At 38.4% G+C, this 19,679-nt stretch overlaps 1 protein-coding gene across 1 annotated transcript in view; it reads right to left on the reverse strand.

Annotated features, from left to right (window-relative positions):
* disp3 (dispatched RND transporter family member 3) overlaps positions 1-18,900 on the reverse strand; it is a 41,903-nt gene extending 23,003 nt beyond the window's left edge. Inside the window, exons 1-9 of the mRNA XM_079896045.1 lie at positions 17,501-18,900; positions 16,552-16,771; positions 15,006-15,142; positions 10,672-10,806; positions 10,424-10,584; positions 8,901-9,040; positions 6,115-6,203; positions 4,747-4,911; positions 619-780 (exon numbers count right to left, since the gene is read on the reverse strand). Coding sequence (XP_079752171.1) covers positions 619-780; positions 4,747-4,911; positions 6,115-6,203; positions 8,901-9,040; positions 10,424-10,584; positions 10,672-10,806; positions 15,006-15,142; positions 16,552-16,771; positions 17,501-18,503 — 2,212 coding nt within the window. The 5' untranslated portion in view covers positions 18,504-18,900. The remainder of the gene's footprint in view (positions 1-618; positions 781-4,746; positions 4,912-6,114; positions 6,204-8,900; positions 9,041-10,423; positions 10,585-10,671; positions 10,807-15,005; positions 15,143-16,551; positions 16,772-17,500) is intronic.
* Between the last annotated feature and the right edge of the window lie 779 nt (positions 18,901-19,679).

Raw genomic sequence — 19,679 nt, forward strand, 5'->3', positions numbered from 1 at the left:
TTTAAACTTTAATTTGTCAGGATATGGAGAGACAGAATGTGAAATTATGTGGGGAACAAATGGAAAAACATGGAAAAATTATGTCCATGTTCAAGATTTTGAATCTCAGAAACTTACGTTTTCATATATTTATGACTGAATATATAACAACTGCTAGTTTAAGCATTATAATGTTTTTGTTACATAGGATACTTGATTCTGATTCTGGTCAACAGATGGTATTCTGTGCTTGAATATTTGTGCTAAACAGTATAATTGATCATTGTTATAAAAAACAATTTCTTCCAAAGCTAGTCTAGTTTCATGTCTCCTGTTTGATAAATAATGTACAGTCAGCCAGTCATAACAACAAAAAATGAAGCCCTTGTGGGTGACACTAGACCCTGGTGCAAAGCAGATATTATTCCTTATGTAATGGCTTATTGATGAAAGCTATTTCCTGACACCCAAATATTGTCTCTACTCATGTTTCGGCTCATTGCCCGCTGCCTTCATCTACTCGCTGTATCTTGCCATGAGCAGAAAATCTGTAGTCTAATTAAATAATGCAGCGCAAATGAGTCAAGCGATCGTTTTCTATGACCCACGAGAGTGTACTGCACTGTTTAGAAGGCCCACCTGAGCACATATGGCAGGAGATCCCCTGAGCGCTCAGGTTACTGCGCAGGTCCAGCAGTCTCTGTAGGTTGGTGTCTCTGTGGAACAGCACAGGCGCGTGACTGGCCGGGCGCAGGAGACAACAGCAACACACCGAGCCCAGCAGAACCAGAACATACACACCTGAAAAACCAGACAGGATTAGACGTGCGATGTGGACGGGGGAGGATGTTTATCACAACAAGCTAATGCTGGGTTTTAAATGCACCCTGCTACATTATGCATGACTGTATTAAGTCTATAATTATACAGCCGTTGTTTCAACACTGCTCAGGCTGCTCACCTAATAAGCAGTGGTGGACTGGGAGAAACCTGGCTCTAATTTAGCTTATTGACATGCATACAGCTGCATAAATATGCATACTGTATACACAATAGGCGTTTGTTGAAATTTCTTGGTACACTCCACAAGCTTAATTGCAATGTCGCAGACACATACGTAAGAGATGCAGTTCATAGCTCTTTTGTTTAAACTGACCTTGAGAATAAGAAACAAATTACAGGGACTCTGAAGCAAAACAGCCAGGTAATTTTTTATCTTACTCATGCAAAAAAGTGTGTACATTAGCAGAAAAATCTGAATCTGACTTGCACGAGTTCACTACTGTACTCTTTGTTCGTTTTTGGATAATCATTTATCAGACATTTATACCTGTGTAAGCATTCTTTAATCAACAATTCTTCTGGTTCTTATAAAGGTATGTTCTTAAAATAAATTTAAATAGACAATCCTGATTTAGTTACAAAGTAAATACTGGTAATCATTGTTATTTTAGTATTATATACTATTACAGTATTTGTTAATATTTTATCATTTTATCATTTTAGCTTAAGTTTTAGTCATTTTTATTAATAATAAAAATACATTTTATTTGCAATGCGCCTTGCTTATACTCAAAGCAGAAAACAAGCAGAGTCAAAATAAATAATACCTAATGCAGTTAGTTGCCAATATAGTTTAGTATAGTTCTGATTTCAGTTTTAGTTAACAACATTTCTGGTAAGATATTTACAGCATACTACTCACATAATTTTTTGCATAGTGGGTTATGCATAGAATATCTAAATGATGTACTAAATATACGCAGAATACAACCAGAGAACACTTCATCAGTACCGCATCCCACAATGCACTTCATTTCATCAAACTGCCAAAAGTACGTTTACACAAAATTGTATTAAAAATGCAAAAAAAAAACAAAAAAAAAAACATATAGGGCCCTATCTTGCACCCAGCGCAATTGACTTTACCAACACATGTATCATTCCTATTTTGCACCCGCGCACAGCAGACTTTTCCCTCCACAGACGCACGTCGGTAAATTAGGGAATGAACTTGCGCTCCCAGGGGCGGTTCAACGAAAAGAGGAGGCGTGTTCCGGTGTGTCCATGAAGATGTGAAAAAATAGGCATAAATGTAGCTTACACATTAACCCAAATTATCATACACCTGTTTAACCGAAGCTAATTTGGGTGGGTTTCTCCCATCCCTATACAATGTCACTTTTCTGTGTTTTACAGCCCTGACGAGAACGTCGGTCTCCTCGGCTGTGAACCGCTCCTAGCAAATCCGCTATTATAATAGCAATTCGCCATGGAACAAGCGCGCCTGCTCTTAAAGGGACTGTTCGTTTTTTATTTAAGGGGCCACCGGAGGAGTTTTGAGCTCTGTAGTCAAAAAAGACATGACCCTCCCCTCGCCAGCAATAAATTATTCTATGACCCTCCAAAATGATTGTGAAAAAAGGCATGACCCTCTCCGATAATTTATTGATTAGCCTACTTCTGTACTGGTTTGCGCTTGGCAAAGATGTTCAGATAGCCATTGTTTTTTTTACAACCATAAACTCTTGCTTTCTCATCTTACTAGGGCTGTAACGATAGACCAAATTTGGATCGTATCACGATTTTTGATTTTAGATTTGAAAAAAATCATGTTTTCGGTGCTGATGCGGTGTGACTCGTTCAACATGTGGGTGGCGCTGCCACTAAAGCATCTAAAAGCTGTCACAAAGAACCGGCAAAAGTAATGACTTCTTATTTATTAAATCCAGGCAATTGGTTGATGAAACATTGATTAAAATTAAGATACAATTAATAAAAAAAACGAAATTCACTTTAAAGAAAGGCTTTGTGCTTTCTGTTTGAGGTCTCTGAAAGTTTTAAAGTCGCTTTCAGAGCAGTCATGTCTGTAATGGAGAACTGTCACGCCTGTAACATATTTCACATAAATGCGATCACGAAAAATAAAATAAAAAGAATATTTTATGTTCTGTGGAGGCCAATCCTACTTCATCCGGTGGGTATATATCTTTTGGTTTGCGCATGCAGTGTAATTCATAGAATTTTTAATTCATTGAATTCATAGAAAGTTAGGGAATGTGAGATGACGCTCTGATTGGTTTATTTCACGTTACGCCCAAACGACACCTATGAATAATGAAGCTACTTCAGACCAACCCCTTTTAGATTTGCGTCGGGCGCAAGAGTCATTTATCCCGCCGGTATAATAGCAACAGCGCCCAAGACCCGCCCACAAAGTTACTTGCGTTTCACGTTTGATACTTGCATTTCAGATTGTTAAAATAGGGCCCATAATGTTTATTTCCAAGTTTATCTGTAAATGTTCTTGACTGTGTCAAAAATGTGTCTCAACTATTTTAAGAAAGAGTAGGCATTATACAGTGTTATGCAGTAAGCAGTAAGCAGAATGTTAATAGCCCACATTAAAACTGCACAGTATGTATTATATATTGCATACTATTTTTTAAATAATAAGCAAATCAGTATAAGCATTATTCTACACTACTCCACACTAGTATTCCTACACTAGTCCAAGCTCTAGTATGCAAACATTGTAGTCACATGACCTCACTGCATTGCATGTGTAATTCAATAAACGGTGTCCAGTTATTATAGCCTATAAAAATGTCTCCACATTAGGCAGTCTGGTCAAATAATGAGTCAAGGAAGAGATGTAGCTGATATTATCGGTTCATCCATCACACTGCACATTACACTGCGGTATACAGTATCCCATGCTCTGTTGCACACTGCACATTTTGACAAGTGAAGTAAGTCATCCAATCATTTTATGCATACTAGAAATTTGCATATTCAAACATACTATATATAGAGAGAGTATAGAGATTACTTGTTGCAGGAAACAGAATATTATATTCCTAACAGTCTGGTTCACACTGCAGCTTATTTTGGCCAAGAACTGTCCATGTAACACTCTTGTGAAAAATAAGTGCATTTAATTGCTAAAGTACACTTCTTTTTCACAAGGGCAAAGTAACAAAAGTTTGTTTTTATGTGATGTGAGTAAATGTGAAGTACTGTAGCACTGCAAACAAAGTGATGTTGACTCAAGGATATCTCTTTTACATGCTATCAAATGTCTCAAATTAAAATCTTATAGAATATTTTACATGAAACTCACAAACGTTAGCAAATCAAGCAACTAGTTTTTCAGCTGAAGCATTTATTGTACCTTATACCATGGTCTGGGTGAATACTCGATTCTGATTGGCTGCAGGGTGTCCATTAAAAAGTGATAGAGGACACCTAGTAAATAAACCGTCAGGCGTAACCAGGGAAACCAAGTTATTGTTAGTAAAAACTTTAGATTTCGATTTTAAAACTAATTAAAATATAAACTAATGTTTTAAAAATGTGTTATTTGGCAAGTGACCATGGTGGAGGCAACCACCATGGTCGGAGGCAGGAGGCAACCTCACGCCTCGCCGTCGTCCATTAATACCTGACAATGGACACCTCGTCGGGCATTAACCCTTACTTAATTGTACAATACTTTGGGTTCAGGAAGACTGATAAAAGCCTGTGCATCACAACTTCAGAAAGTAGCATATAAACCAGCCAATCAGAGTGCAAGGTTCCCGCCAGCTCTTGGCAGTTTTGTGCGTGCCGTACATCAGACCGTACAGAACAGAACAGTCTGTGAGTGCATTGTCTGCGCCTGAGAGCAAATGAGTAAAGATGCTTAACTAATGTGAGTATTGTGAAAGCACATCATGTCTTTCGAGGGAACCACAAATGTTCCTAATTATCACAAATGTTACTGACCTATGATAGTTTTCCGTTTGTCGACGACAGGCTCTGCCACCCAGTGTCTCAGGAGCCTCTGAAGGTGTGCACTGACAACTCCCACACTGCCCTCAGAGGACACGGACAAAGGAGCTTCTACAGAGAGCGACAGCAGGGCAGCATCCGATTCAGACTCATACACACCTGGACAGAAATCAAGACATCCTACAATTTGAGATAATGCACCAAGGTTTTCATCTTAAAGGGGTCATGTCATGAGAAATCAAATTTGCCTTGATCTTTTGACATATAAGTGGTCTTTGTACCATTAAAACATCCTGCAAGTTTCATAGCTTAAAATGTCCTTATAAACAAAGCATCAAGCACCAAAAACGTCTCGTTTTGATATTGCGGAATCGGTGCGATTTGCATATGACTGCCTCCAAAGCAAGACATCGACGAATAGTTACACATGATCGCATCATAGGCCACGCCCACTGCCGTTTAGTCGCTTATTGGCAGACATTTCCCTAGACGCGTCAAAAGCAAATAAACCCATTATAATCACTGACGCTGTCTACAGTATACAGATGAGAGTTCAGTTTCTGGCATGCTCAACACACTTGAGTCTGTTGACAAAAGGACAAATGGAAGAGTGAAAGAACGTTTGCTTTTACACATCCAGTTTCAACAGCTCGTTTGCGTCTCTGTACAGACTTCAGAAGGATCCCAGTGTCGGAAATAAGTGCTGTATTTTAATGGCGTCCCAGATTGCATTGGAGGATTGTATGTTTGTTCGGAGCATTTTGTTTTGTAAACGAGGAACAGTGTAATGGAGAGTCGCAAAGAAACTTTTGTTGACAGACGAAGCAGCCAACTGATCTAACAGCAGCTGCATCACAAACCACACGTGAATGATTAATGCTTTGTGGGTGAATTATTTTATGGATAATGTTTCTAAACACTAACTCGTGTGCAGTATTGAGTGGGCGTTGATGCTGTTTCCTATGTAGCGACATTAGCCAATCATAAGTGGCCGTTTACTGACTTAAAGGAGCCGCCCCTTAAAAACGAATAATTTCAGACAGTGTCAGAATAAAGGCTGAAAATAATTGTTTTTTTATGCATATATATTGTATATATATATATATATATATATATATATATATATTTTTTTTTTTTTTTTTTTTTTTACGCAAAACGTTATCATTATAAGTGAACCATGACATTCAAGTGATAAAAAAAATGCATGTCATGACCCCTTTAAAATAAACAGACAATTAAAATAGACCCTATTTACCTCCTTACTTCACATTCCTGGTCTTATAGAAAATGATTAATTGGTGCACATTATTCCAAATAAGAAATTGTATTTGTAATCTTTTATCAAAATAAAGTAATCCTTACCTGGTTCCAGTTCTACAGTTATTAGCGCAACATCATCATCATCTGAGAGGGGACTAGGGGTGACGGACAGTTTTGTTAGTGTGGTCCACCTGTTAGGTTTAACAATCTCAGTGTTAAAGGGATAATTCATCCAAAAATCCCATATATGTCATCACTTACTCACTCTCGTGTCATTCCAAATCAGTATGCCTTTGTTTCGCTCTTTTCCATGCAGTTGCAATGAATGAGGACTGAAGTTTTCAGTCTTCAAAAACAATGTTAAAGAACCATAAAAGTGTCCATTCACCAAAAATGTTATTCACCAATAATATTTTCCTCCAGTAAGCTGTCAATGGATCACTCTGTCAGTGTATTTAGCTTGAGAACTGGAGCAGTCTGTATCATGAACAAATCATTCAGACCTGTTTTGTGAACTGGGTCAACTAATTATTTAAAAAGATTCAACTAAAAATAACGATTCGAGTTTGGTTCATGTTGTTTATGTCGAGAAGACACTGTTTTCTGCACTCCAAATCCACTTTGATGCACTTCTAAAGGATGAGGTTACTATTCGTATCAGTGTATCAGGGAAGATCCGGAGCTGAAATTCAGATATGGTTAATGAGAAATTGGTTTGCGAAACACACTATAAGTGGTCGACCAATCACAACAGACTAGGACGTCTGACCAATCAATATAGAGTAGGCTCTCGGAAAGGAGGGGCTTAGAGAAAATTTATCTCTTGTCAAACTGTTTCAGATACTGTGACAAAAGATGTGAAGCTACAATGTATATTATGAGAAAATTAATGTGTTTTTTTAACTTGGATGCATGTAAACCTATTGTAGGAGACCTCTGAAACTAAACGTTTAAAATAGCCTAATTGGGCACTTAAATGTACTGAAATTGCCAGCGCATTACAATTTAAAAAAGTGTGTGTTTTGCAGAAGAAAGAAAGTCATGATTTGGAACAACAATGTTAATGATGACAGAATTTGCATTTCTTGGTGAACTATGATTTTAAAGGCATAATTCATCCAAAAAAGGAAACAATTTTCACCCTCATTTCATTCCAAACCTTAATGTCTTTCTTTCTTCTGCGGAACATAAAATATATTTTTGAAGAATTTTGGTAACCAAACTGTTTTGGTCACCATTGACTTCCATTGTATGGACATTTCTTAAAATCTTCTTGAGTCAAGCAATTGACCTTTCGCCGAGCCCCGCCCCCCTTAGTTACTGTTGCTACGTCCGACAAACAAATGGTCAAACACGACCAGCGCGACAGATAGGCTTTATGCCCAGCTCCACTACTTCCTGAACTTCAGCCAGCTCCTTTGTTTCCTGTCTGCCATTATTGGACAAACTGATTAATCCAGGTGTGCCTGACCTCAGTAGTCACAACAACAATAATCAGACACACCTGGATTAATCAGTTTGTCCAATAATGGCAGACAGGAAACAAAGGAGCTGGCTGAAGTTCAGGAAGTAGTGGAGCTGGGCATAAAGCCTATTGCCACGACGGAAAAAGGTATACCCGTGCGTGTCAGTGACCTTTTTTGGAGCAATACCTCCGCGATATCCTCCAGATTGAGGCAAAAAGGATTACAGTATGCAGTGGAGGGATATATTATAATATAAAAATGCGCAATGAAGGAGACACGACTACTATCTACGTCTCTATCGAGGCTAATGCTTACCGGTGTTCATACACATCATTTGTGATTATGGCAAAGAACAAGGAAACAAGTGTTTAAAAGCATTGTAAGACACTTACTGTTGTGTTTTTGTGTGAAAGAAAAAACTGTCTCTGAAAATAAAAGTGCTGTCAGCAATAATTTCTTATGTGTGTTTTTTCGCATAACGCTATGACTAAAATTTTAAATGCTGCAAAACACATGGGAGTTATATTCCCGATGCTGTAGTTTATTTGATCAGTCACTATATCATTAATCAAGTTTAATTTGACTTTTCAACTACAATTAGGCAGGTGAACTGAAATCTTTTACAATATTTTAGCTATAACTTAGGCCTATATCATTGACAAAAGTATGTGGTGCATTTTCTTCCAAAAATGATTTTCTTTCTCAAATTCATGCTTCAAGTTGACAAAGCACAATAAACGAAATCACACAATAACTGTTTAACCAGACATAGCCTTAATTTGCATCTAAATAACTTTAATTGATTGTCTTTCATAATGCACTTAACGTTACCATAATATTTATTAGGGGGACAACAGATCACAAAAATCGCGGTTGAGACCATAATATTTATTAGTGGGGCAACGGATCATAAAACTCGCGGTTCAGACAATATTATGTTTTTTGAGTTACAGATAGGATAGTTTTTCAGATCAGAAAAACAAAACAAAAAAAACTTTAAGTAACGTTAGCCATCGATACCACAGCCAGCAGACGTATTTATGCTTCGTAATGTTCGACACATTTAACTGGGATTGGGGCCGTCCACACTATCTTATCCATTGTAGGCACCGCTCACGTTGTGTTTTCGGCTTTGGGAATGGAAAGACCACAACTCCTCCAGACAATCTCTCGGGGTATGTAGTGTCCGATTTACAAACGCCATGGGCGCACGCTTCACCATCTTGCTAATGTTTGTCGGACCTGCTCACATAGTAACGGTTGCTATGATGTGTGATTGGACAATGGCCGTTTTGGGGGAGGGGCCGGCGAAAGGTCAATTGCACCTTTAATGAATGATTTGTATGATAAAAGTTGTAAAATTCAAAGAAAAGAACATGCACATTTCTCGTAAAGACATTTGGAAAGACATAAAAACTCTACCATTTGGGACAGGGGTTGCCATTGGTAGCTCCACACTGGGTCCAGATGCAAAGGGCAGCAGGCATGAGAATGGACACCCAAAGCCAGCAGCAGCTCACAATGAGAGACATGAACAGACCGAAGTCATGAACCGCTGGGATCTAATGACGCATGCAAAACAGATAAAGGTCACACGTCAGGTGTTGGCAGAATTTTTTTTTCCCTTTGCATGTTTTAAAATAAATTAACCGGCGGGATTCTCATTACGTCAATACGATACTGAATAAACATGAGATGGTGACAGAAACATAAATGCCCCATGGGTACAAAAGCTACTGTGAATAAAAATATCTCTTTAAAAATTAAAGGTTTGACTGTCTGCTCTACATGTTCTTTCTGCTTATTACATCAGTTGTGTTTGTTTTTTGATTGATGTTAAATCCTGAGCTTCACAGTAGGAGGTCATGTACGAATCCGCAAGTTCACTCAGAACTTTGGCTCATTTAATCACACCACTTAAAGCTTAAACTTGTTTTGATGCCAGATAAAAGCCCTTAATACATAATGTAAGGGTCACAGGTCATGATTAAAGCATTACTCTTTATAATGTGTTACTTTTCTTTGTAATTAATTGTATTACGTTATTGTCTAAAAATTGACGGTCCTAGTAAAAATCTTCCGGGCACTGATGTCACAGCCATGAGCACATCGACAATTTCCACTGAAACAGGAAGCTAAGGCGGGACATATTGAATGGCTCCTCCCCCTTTTCAAATAGCCAACAGCGTTTAGTTTACCTCACAGACTGCAAGTTGTACTTGACAGCACCATGGAAGCGAATCCGAGCGCCGATGATATGTTGGATTCAATAAGAGAGGTGTGAAAAAATTCTAGCCATTTCATTCTTAACCAACATACAGTTATGTGGAAAATGGAATAAAACTCCAGCGTTTGAGCAACCGAACACACATCTCCAACCCATTTTGCTCAGTGACGTGTCAACGGTTGCTTTGGCCTGATGGTATTTATAGCAAAGGGAGCGGGACGCTTTACATTCTAGAGAGCATTTGATTGGACAGAAGATGTGATGAGAAGCTGAAGTCCACGGTGATGTCATAAAAATCCATGATCCATCTTAGCGGAAGTGAGAGACTGTAAGTTTTGCGAATTTTGCCATTGATTTGGAACACACCAGCTTATTCATAACCTTAAGGTTAACATATTCATACCAAAAACTAAAAAACAAAAATTTTTATTTCAGGGGGCATTTAAACAACCAACTCTGATAAGCATGAATTACGTTAGTATGAGGTTAGCCAATCATAACATAGAGATTTTAAAGGTATAGCAGCAAAAACAGCCTGTTTAATTGAACCAAAGAATTGGAAAACTAAAATACAACTGTTTTGGGTGCAGGAAACCTTAACTAGCATTGTAAGTGAACTATGAAAGTGTAAATGTGGTCTTAATGGTCTAAATGTTAGCACATCTTTGTTTCGACAATTGATTTTCTGGCCGTGTTTATCCTGCTCCGCTGACTGCACCTGTGAGAAGGTGTTTGCAGCATACGCTGCTGCCGTCGTGAAGGACGTGAGGAACGTCGCTCTGCCGGCTGTCTTTACTGTGTAGATCATACGCTGCATTGAACTAGTCAGGTGGGCTGACTGTCTGAAGGTACTTATGAACACAAACACATCATCCACACCTAGAAGGAAAGACAGAGGAAGACAGTAAGACCAAAGAACATGTTTATTTACAATGTGGAAAGCTCATAGGTTTTTATTATTCTCACCGATGCCGATGATGACGAAGGCTGCCACTCCGTTGAGAATGCCGAGGTATTTCACTCCAAACGCCACATGATACAAGAAGAGCGCCACGAGACAGCTCAGACCAATACTGGCCAAGCCAAAGAACGTCAGAAACACTGAGGAGAAACAAAATGGATATGACGCATAATGCCAAATCAAAACACTTGAGACTTTTAGTGTTCAAGCACAGTGATCATTCGTTAATTTACAAGCGCATTTTCTTTTGAAATATACAGTATGTAATTTAATAATTGCATGGGTAATATGAAGAGTATTTATTACAGCATTTATTAGAGCATTTATTACTTATAAATGTACACTATACGATTAATAAAACTAGAAAGTAGAAAAATCTAAATTTATACACCTTAAATAGCCACCGCCTACGCCGAAAGTAAATTAAAATAAATGTAAACATTTAAGTTATATGCACTACCATTCCAAAGTTTGGAGTCAGTAAGATTTTTTAATGTTTTCTCTGGATGGATTCATTTGATCTAAAATACAGTAAAGTGGCAATATTGTGAAATATTATTACAATTTAAAATAACTATTTTAATATATTTAAAAAAAAAATTATTCATGTGATCAAAGCTCTTGAGTGTCACATGATCCTTCAGAAATCATTCTAATATGATGATTTGCTGCTCAAGAAATATTTCTGATTCTTATCAATGTTGAAATCAGTTGTGCAGCAGTTTTTGTGGAAACCGAGATACATTTTTTCAGGATTCTTTGATGAACAGATAAATGCTGTTTAATGCGGAAAGAGAAGAGCATTTATTTAAAACAGATATTTGATTAGATCAATTTAATGTTTCCTTCCTGAATGAAAGTATTTAAGGAATAGTTCACCCAAAAATTAAAAAACTGTCATTAATTACTCATGTCGTTTCAAACCCGTACAACTTTCGTTCATCTTCGGAACACAAATGAAGATAACACGAGAATGAACCTCATTGGTTCTTTCACATCAAGCGAACATGCTTGAGCCTCCGTTTACCATAACTAATGTGTGAGTTGATGAATGTTTATATGTGAATAAAAGCCTAAAATAAATCTGTTCATCATATAAAGTGAAAATTTGGACTAAACCACTCAATTCATATTGATTCGTTTTTAAAAATCTCTTTATGAACTTTTTTGAAGCGTCAAAGTGGTAGTTGCATGAACTGTCAATGGAGGGACAGAAATCGCTCAGATATCAGTAAAATATTTTCATTTGTGTTTTGAAGATGAATGAAAGTCTTATTGGAACAACATGATTATTATCTTATTGGACACAAAATTTATTTAGAGGGAAAAAAAATCTTACCCTGACACCACATTTCAATGGTGTAATTCAAAACCAAAAAAAAGTAATGAACAGCACATTTTACTAAATTTTGTTTAGCTACTGCACAATCTTGCTACAAATGCTGCACCGACTCAAAATAATCAGCGAACCTTTTCTTTTGGATCAGTTTATTTAAATCAACTATTCAAATTAGGCGTTTCACTAAAATGAAGGGCTGCATGCACAATAAACTGCTGTAAAAAAACAATTGCTTTGAACTGTAAGAACTACGTAAACTTAGCATCAATACTTCAAGCTAATTTCTCCAACACAAGCACCTCTTGACAGGTCTTTTTGAATTCACCAAGACCTTAATGTCAAATTCAAAATATCTGACGTTCTTACAAACCAAACGTTTTGAATTTACCATTAGCAATCGCAAAACTGCCAAGATATTTTTGGCCCACATGCTTTACCGCACTAGGAGATGTTTTCTGTGGTTTCAAGCTTTTATCCCTGAATTAACTGAAAGTGCTGTGGCGTACAGAGAGTGCTGAAGGTTTTGTAACAAACAGTCACAAACTGGTGTGCAAGCTGAGTGGAACGACAGCGTTTGAGAGCTCTCTATTGTTTCTCAAACAAGGTAGCGCATTGCAAGTGCAGCAGACACATTTAGGGAAGGTTATATGATATACAGATAAAGCACAAAGGTCAAGTTACATAACGTGAAAAAGCGTCATTAAGGTTTTTATAAAAATGTCAAATGGAAAAGTTCCATTATCCAGACGGTTGTTGGTGCAGCAGCTGTGAGAAAATAAGCCTCATTTTAGGAATGTCCTGACAAAAATAGTATAATGACCTGAATATACCGAGAAAACCAGCTGTGGAGCTGTGAGACGGCCAAATCAATAAGATTTACTTGATTAATTGCCCAACAACTAAAGTCACAGATAGTACACCTTCAAGTCTGCATCCTCTTGTGCTTTTAATAGACTCATAGCTGAAATACATGTTTACTGCTTATTTAGTCATACTGCAAAATGTGTGGGTAGTCTGTGTAGGTTCAAGGCATCAGTCAGATTTCATTTCAGAAATCATTTGCAGCTTGTCTGTTGACACAAATGTTGACACAAAGCATACTGAGGCCATTTATAGATGACAAAACACAAGTCATAAACACAAGGCTAAATCAAGGCTTGCATCATATCTTTAACAATATTTTAGCAAGACTGAATTTGCACTTTACAATAAGACTCAATTTGTTAACATGATTAATACATTTGTCACCATGAACTAACAATTTTTACAGCATGTACTAATTTATGTTATTGATAATTTGTGTTTTTTTACAAAACACAACTTAAAATTATATACTATACATATCTCAATTTTGTTTTTAAGAATTCAATCACGATCAGTTCAAGTCAGTGACGCTTCAAACCAAACAGCACAATTGCGAGAGTGACGCTACATTTATAGTTTAAAACTGTTCAATATACATGAGGTTGTGTAACTTACACTGATTTTAGACACAATATCGCCAGATACTTTGTCTGTTTGCTCTGCCCAGGACAATAGTTCCACAGATGTCAAAAGCAGAACCAACAGTTTCTCTCAGAGCAACACATAGGCCCCTATCTTGCACCCAGCGCAATTGACTTTGTACACCGACGCATGTATCATTCCTATTTTGCACCCGACGCACAGCGGACTTTTCCCTCCACAGACGCACGTCGGTAAACTAGGGAATGAACTTGCGCTCCCGGGGGAGGTGTAGCGAAAAGAGGAGGTGTGTTCCGGCACAAACGTTCCCTGGTGCTATTTTGCAGTTTCAGAAAACAATTCCGCCACTGACCAGGAAAAACCTAGTCTAAAGTCAGTGGTGCGTTATTCAGATGCTATTTTAAGGGCGCATGCTTGGGCCATAATGTAGCGTGTGCACAACGCGCATACACTTTGCTTCTCTCATCTACACGCAGCAGTTGACATTTTTGCAAATCATACATAATTACAAGGAAAAATATTCCACATGAGGGAAATCATTGTGGTGTCCATGAAGATGTGAAAAAATAGGCATAAATCTAGCTTACACATTTACCAAAATTATTATACGCCTGTTTAACCGAAGCTAATTTGGGTGGGTTTCTCCCATCCCCATACAGTGTCACTTCTCTGTCTTTTACGGCCCTGACGAGAACGTCGGTCTCCTCGACTGTGAACCGCTCCTGGCAAATCCGCTGTTATAATAGCAATCCGCCATGGAACAAGCTCGCCTGCTCTTAAAGGGAATGTGAGATGACGCTCTGATTGGTTTATTTCACGTTACACCCAAACCACACCTATGAGTAATGTAGCTACTTCAGACCAACCCATTTTAGATTTGCGTCGGGCACAAGAGTCATTTATCCCGCCGAGATCCGCCCACAAAGTTACTTGCGTTTCGCGTTTGATACTTGCATTTCAGATCGTTAAAATAGGGTCCAAAGTGGTGTTTCCTTGCTTTCCTTCCTTACATTGTTAGGTGAATAATTCAATGACTCACTCACAAACAGTGGCTGCATCTGAAATTGCATACTCTCTGAGTAGGTATGTCAAGTGAAAAAGTTGCTTATTTTGCGGCCGTTAAAAAATACATTCTATATAGTATGAATGTGTGTATGATTCATTAGCACTAGGTAAATAACTAGATAAAGAACAAAGTGCAGTAAACAGTAAAACTATTTGCACTACAAAAGAGTGTGTTTATGATTACAATAATAAATAAAAATAAGAAATTCCAGTTTGCAACATCAAGCAGCATTACATACTGTTTTTGTACAGTTTATAACTGAAAGCAGCTTAATGTTAACTGTTAACTAACTGTGAATTAATTAATTACTTGATAAAACTGTGTATTGGATTGTAAAAGCAATTATATAATGAACATAGGCATCTCTAATCTGTGTTGACTGAACAACAACGACCTTAAGTGGGCTAAAACCCCTGTAATGCATGGTATTTTTAGGTTTATTCGATTAGAATGCTTGTTGAGTGTCTTACCAGAAAATGAGGTTAGAACATACACAAGGACAGTAATGCATCCTCCACTGAACAAAGCCAGCAACATGTCACTGTGGAAGGTCTTCCGCACCTCATCATCAAATAACTCTGTACCCCCGTACAACACCTTCACTTTACTAGAGAGAGAATATAAAAACAGAAAATTGGATGAGAGGGGAGGGTAGTCAAGATGAGAATGGGTTACGTTTGACATCAGACAATATGTAACAAGAGAAGGACCAGACGAGGTGGATGAGAGAGAAAATGGGGCACATTAGCAGATGGAAAAAGATAATCTTAATTACATCGAGGGGCTCTTAAAGGAGTTAAAACTGTATCAGAGATACAATGAATGTCTATTTTTGTGTCTGGCCATTGGCTCATTTCTAGGCTTAGTTCCTACCATTGTCATCCCAGCAGTAATGATTGTCATTTGAAGAGCATCTGCATACATTCACTTGACAGCAGTGAGTATAATAGGGTTGTTTTGCAGATGTAATAAAGCTTTGGGTCATTGTCTGAGATTCATAACTGGCGTTGTTTGGTGATCATCCTTGCAAAAATCACTACAACCAAAATCGAAACGGCTGACTAACTGACTTCTGTCTTTGACACTAAGGAATACTTAGTGGCTTAATAGACTCCCATTTTGTGTTTAATCATTTATATATAACTCATTAGTTTTGCATTAGTAAAGTGAACAGTCTTTCCAGCTGCCACACAGAAGAGCGGGAAGACTGAGCCATGATTCATCACCATCGTGCAACTGAGATTGTCTTTGTAAGTTGATGGCTCAGTTTTATGGACGTAAAATTTGTGAAAGCAAATTCTGCAATATAGCAATTTTCATGCACACTTACATTTTCATTTAATACAGTATATTACTTTTATAATAAAAATGCCCTCCTTATGTATGGAGTTGAGCATATATATATATATATATATGTTGCTTTTGGAAGACATTTCCCATGGCAGGGATGGCTCTTTTTGTGTGTGTGTGTGTGTGTGTTTGGAATTACAGAAATGTATTTAATAAACAACATTATGCAGAAAATGATCAAAAGAGAATCAAAACTGCAAAATGCGTGTTTGGTTTATGCTTTAAACAAGTAAAATCCCTGTGGCGTGAGAAATTAAACTCAAGATATATTATCTGAAAACACGTCTCTAAATGACTTGCGTCTTTGGTAATTATATATTTAAGGAAGTTTGGAAATGTCTCAATGGCAATATGCATATGGAAATTATATGCAGATGAGGCTATTAATAATAATTTAAAAAAAAGATAAGCTCTGTATGGGAGAACACAGGGTGGGAGAAAAAAGCTTCTGCTAACTGGGATTTATAAAGTTAATTCTGCACGTTTCCAATGACCATATTTAATGCAAAACAAGCCATAATGAATCTTTTGATGAATCCTCTGGTTTGCATGCTTGTTAAATTGAATTTGCATTTAACCATACATGGTTTTAGACCAGACAAATAAACAAAAAGCTTTCTTGTTTACGTAACTAATACCAACACCAACTGCAATCTCAACACCCACCTGGTGGATTGTTGTGAAAGGATGTTTGCATACTGCACCACAAATTCTCTGAAGAGACGTCTCTGTTCTAAAGGTCTGTCTTGAAGAGAGTAGAAAGATTGAAGAGGAGCTCCAAAATGGATCTCACTGCGAAGAAGAGAGGACTGAAGCTTGTCTGGTGAGAGAGTCTCATCCACATACCAGTAAAACTGTGGATGGGTGATCGCCAAGCTCAGGGCACCTGAGGATAGAGATACTACAATCAGGGAGTTTTATGAAAAACATTTCAGTTACTGGTTGGATTGATTGTGAAAGAGGCCTTGAACATCATACAGCCACCATTTGATGTTACTTTTTACAATATATGTCAGGGGAGTTCTTCTCCTGGACATTTATTTGCAAAGTTAAACACACCTAAACCAGCTAATCAAGATCTTGAGGATCACTAGAAACTCACATTGGCCCTCCAGGAGCAGGATTGGACACCCCTGATATCTGTTAACCAGGGCAAATCCAACTGGAAAACCAGGCCATCCCATGTATATTTTGCTGGTCCAAGATGGTCTATCAGCTCAGCCTGATCTTCACCAACTGGTCAACCATCTAAATCAGGCGTGTCCAATCCGAATCCTGGAGATTCAGCTCCAACCCTGATCCAACAAACACACCTAAAGCAGCTAATTAAGATCTTCAGGAGCTTGATAATTACAGACAGGTGTGTTTGATCAGGGTTGGATCTGAACTCTCCAGGAACAGGATCTAGACAAACTAGAACCAGCTAATGGCCAACTTGGAGACCATGAGAACAGTTAATCAAATAAAACATACTGCTGTTTTAGAGAGTTTAGCTGAGCTTATTTAAAACAAATGAGCTTCATTTTACACTCTTTCTCTATTCAAATTTGATTTACTGAGGATTACTGAATCATTAGTGGAGAGTGGGATAGTTTGCCTCCCCCAAACGACTCACCATGTATATCAGCTAGATCAGGTCCCATCCCATCATAGTAGATCTTCCCTGCACGCTCACTGGGAAAGAGGTAGGACAGGAGGGAGCTTGGAGGAGAGCAGAAGGAAGGTCCCAGGGGCAAGTCTCGCAATGCCTCCAGTGGCTTCCAGCAGAACTGTTGAAACTGAGGGTGCTGCATTAGAAGTCTCTCCACGTGGTGTATGGTGTGAAGGCGTTCGGGGGTGAAAATGTTGTTATCCTTGTCACCCTGGGCCACAAAAACTAGCTCTATCCTCCAGAGGGCCTGGGTCTGAAGGTAGGAGTAGCCTGAAAATCTTCGCTTCCTCATTAAGGGTGAGTCTGGTTTCCTGTGATCTTCAGCATCACTGGAATTGAGTGCCGCTATCTTAGGGTTTGTCGAGTCTGCCTTTTCCTCTTTCATCTTGTTGTTTTTCTCATTTCCAAACTGTCTGGTGTCATTGTGTACCCCTGTCTCAGTCTCAGCAGGTTCTGTGACATTCGCCATTGCAGAGACGTCCTTCCCTTTTCTGTTTACCATGAGCAACAAAAGGTCCCTCAGAGCATTGGCTTCAAAGTCAAATCCATCTGCATCACGCCTGTGCCTGTCCCAAGACCCCAACTGACTTTTCAGGGCAATTGCGAGAGCATCAAAACGTTCTGCAGAGGCATGACTCCTGACCTCGAATGCGCTGTAGGAAAGGTCAATGTCTAATGGTTCACAGTGAAGGAACATATAAGCTGAGAGGGTGAAGGGTACCAGAAATCCCACAGCCAGAACCAGCCCGCTGGCCCAGGGCTGCGTATACACCCAGCCCAAAGCCCACCACAACCCCTTAAAGACCTGCTCGTCTCCATTTTCCCTTTCTGTTCCTTCTTCTCCCTCCTCCTCCTCATCTTCCTCTTGCTCCTCAAACTCGCTTAGGTTCCAGGTACCTTGGAGCAACAAGGGTTCATCTTCCGAATCCATGGCAGGCACTACAACAAAGACACAAAACACTAACATTAACGCCTTTGGGCCTTGTGTGTGCTCCCGCTTGTGCCTGGACAGGTGAATACTGCGATAAAGTGCACTTGATTTTCGGAGAATCGATAAGAGAGTGCCAGGTTATTTTCAGATGGCCACTGCTAAGACAAGGACAAAGTCGTGAAATCTGTCATTCTGTAAGTGTAATAGTGTAAGGTTTTGGCCTCTGGGTAGTGAGTGGTGAATGGAAATGAGGAAACAGTGAACCGAGTCTCACAGGCCAGCGATCAGGCTGGCAGATGGTTTGGCCTCTGGTATTAGATGCTGAACTCAGATGTGTGTGTGTGTGTGTGTGTGTGTGTGTGTGTGTGTGTGTGTGTGTGTGTGTGTGCGATAATATATTCTTCTCATCGAAATGTGAGGAGATTTCATAGCAGGGGAGCCTAGTGAAACCTATATGGGTGCAGGAATCTTTTTGGGAGGATTCAAAGTTGTTTTGCATTGCATATTTAAACCTTCCTCCCCCATTAGTCAGTATACTGTAAAAATAATAAATGCATCCACTAAGAATCACCTTGACACAGTTATTGTAAATAGTGAAGTTAGTTTTGAGAAAATATCTAAGTACAGATGCCTTACTGAAATTTATTTGCTAATGCAGTGGATTCGAAAGCAACAAAATATCCACAAAGCTTAAAAAAATGTATTAACTGAAACTGTGAGTATTGATATATTAAATTAACCACAATTCCTTTTGTGATTCCAGAAGTTTAAAGAACTGCAATAGTTACGTTCATTTCACAGCTTGATTGTATCTATTTTGTTAGCATTTTAATTTAGAGTGAGATTTTTTTTAAATAAATGTATAATAATTTATTAGTTTAAATACTTTTAAGTCATCTTGACACTTGGAAGTTTGCTGAGGCCCCCTTTGTTGTGACTTTACATTTATAAGTGTAACGCAGCTTTTTCAGAAACGTGATAGTTGGATCCAAGTGCAGCAGAAATATTTATTTAAACAAACACAACAACAGTAAATCCAGGCAGTAACGGAATATTCCATAAATGGGCAGAAACAGAACTGAAACAAACACACACATAACATTCATAAAGGACAACATCAGACAAAGAACATGAACAAGGTAACAAGGGCTGCAACAAGAAACAGGTGACAGTGATTAGTAGCTGTGGAGATTAATGAGAGTTACTATGGAA

The sequence above is a fragment of the Squalius cephalus genome, assembly GCF_949319135.1.
Source record: "Squalius cephalus genome assembly, chromosome: 16".
NCBI lineage: Eukaryota > Metazoa > Chordata > Actinopteri > Cypriniformes > Leuciscidae > Squalius > Squalius cephalus.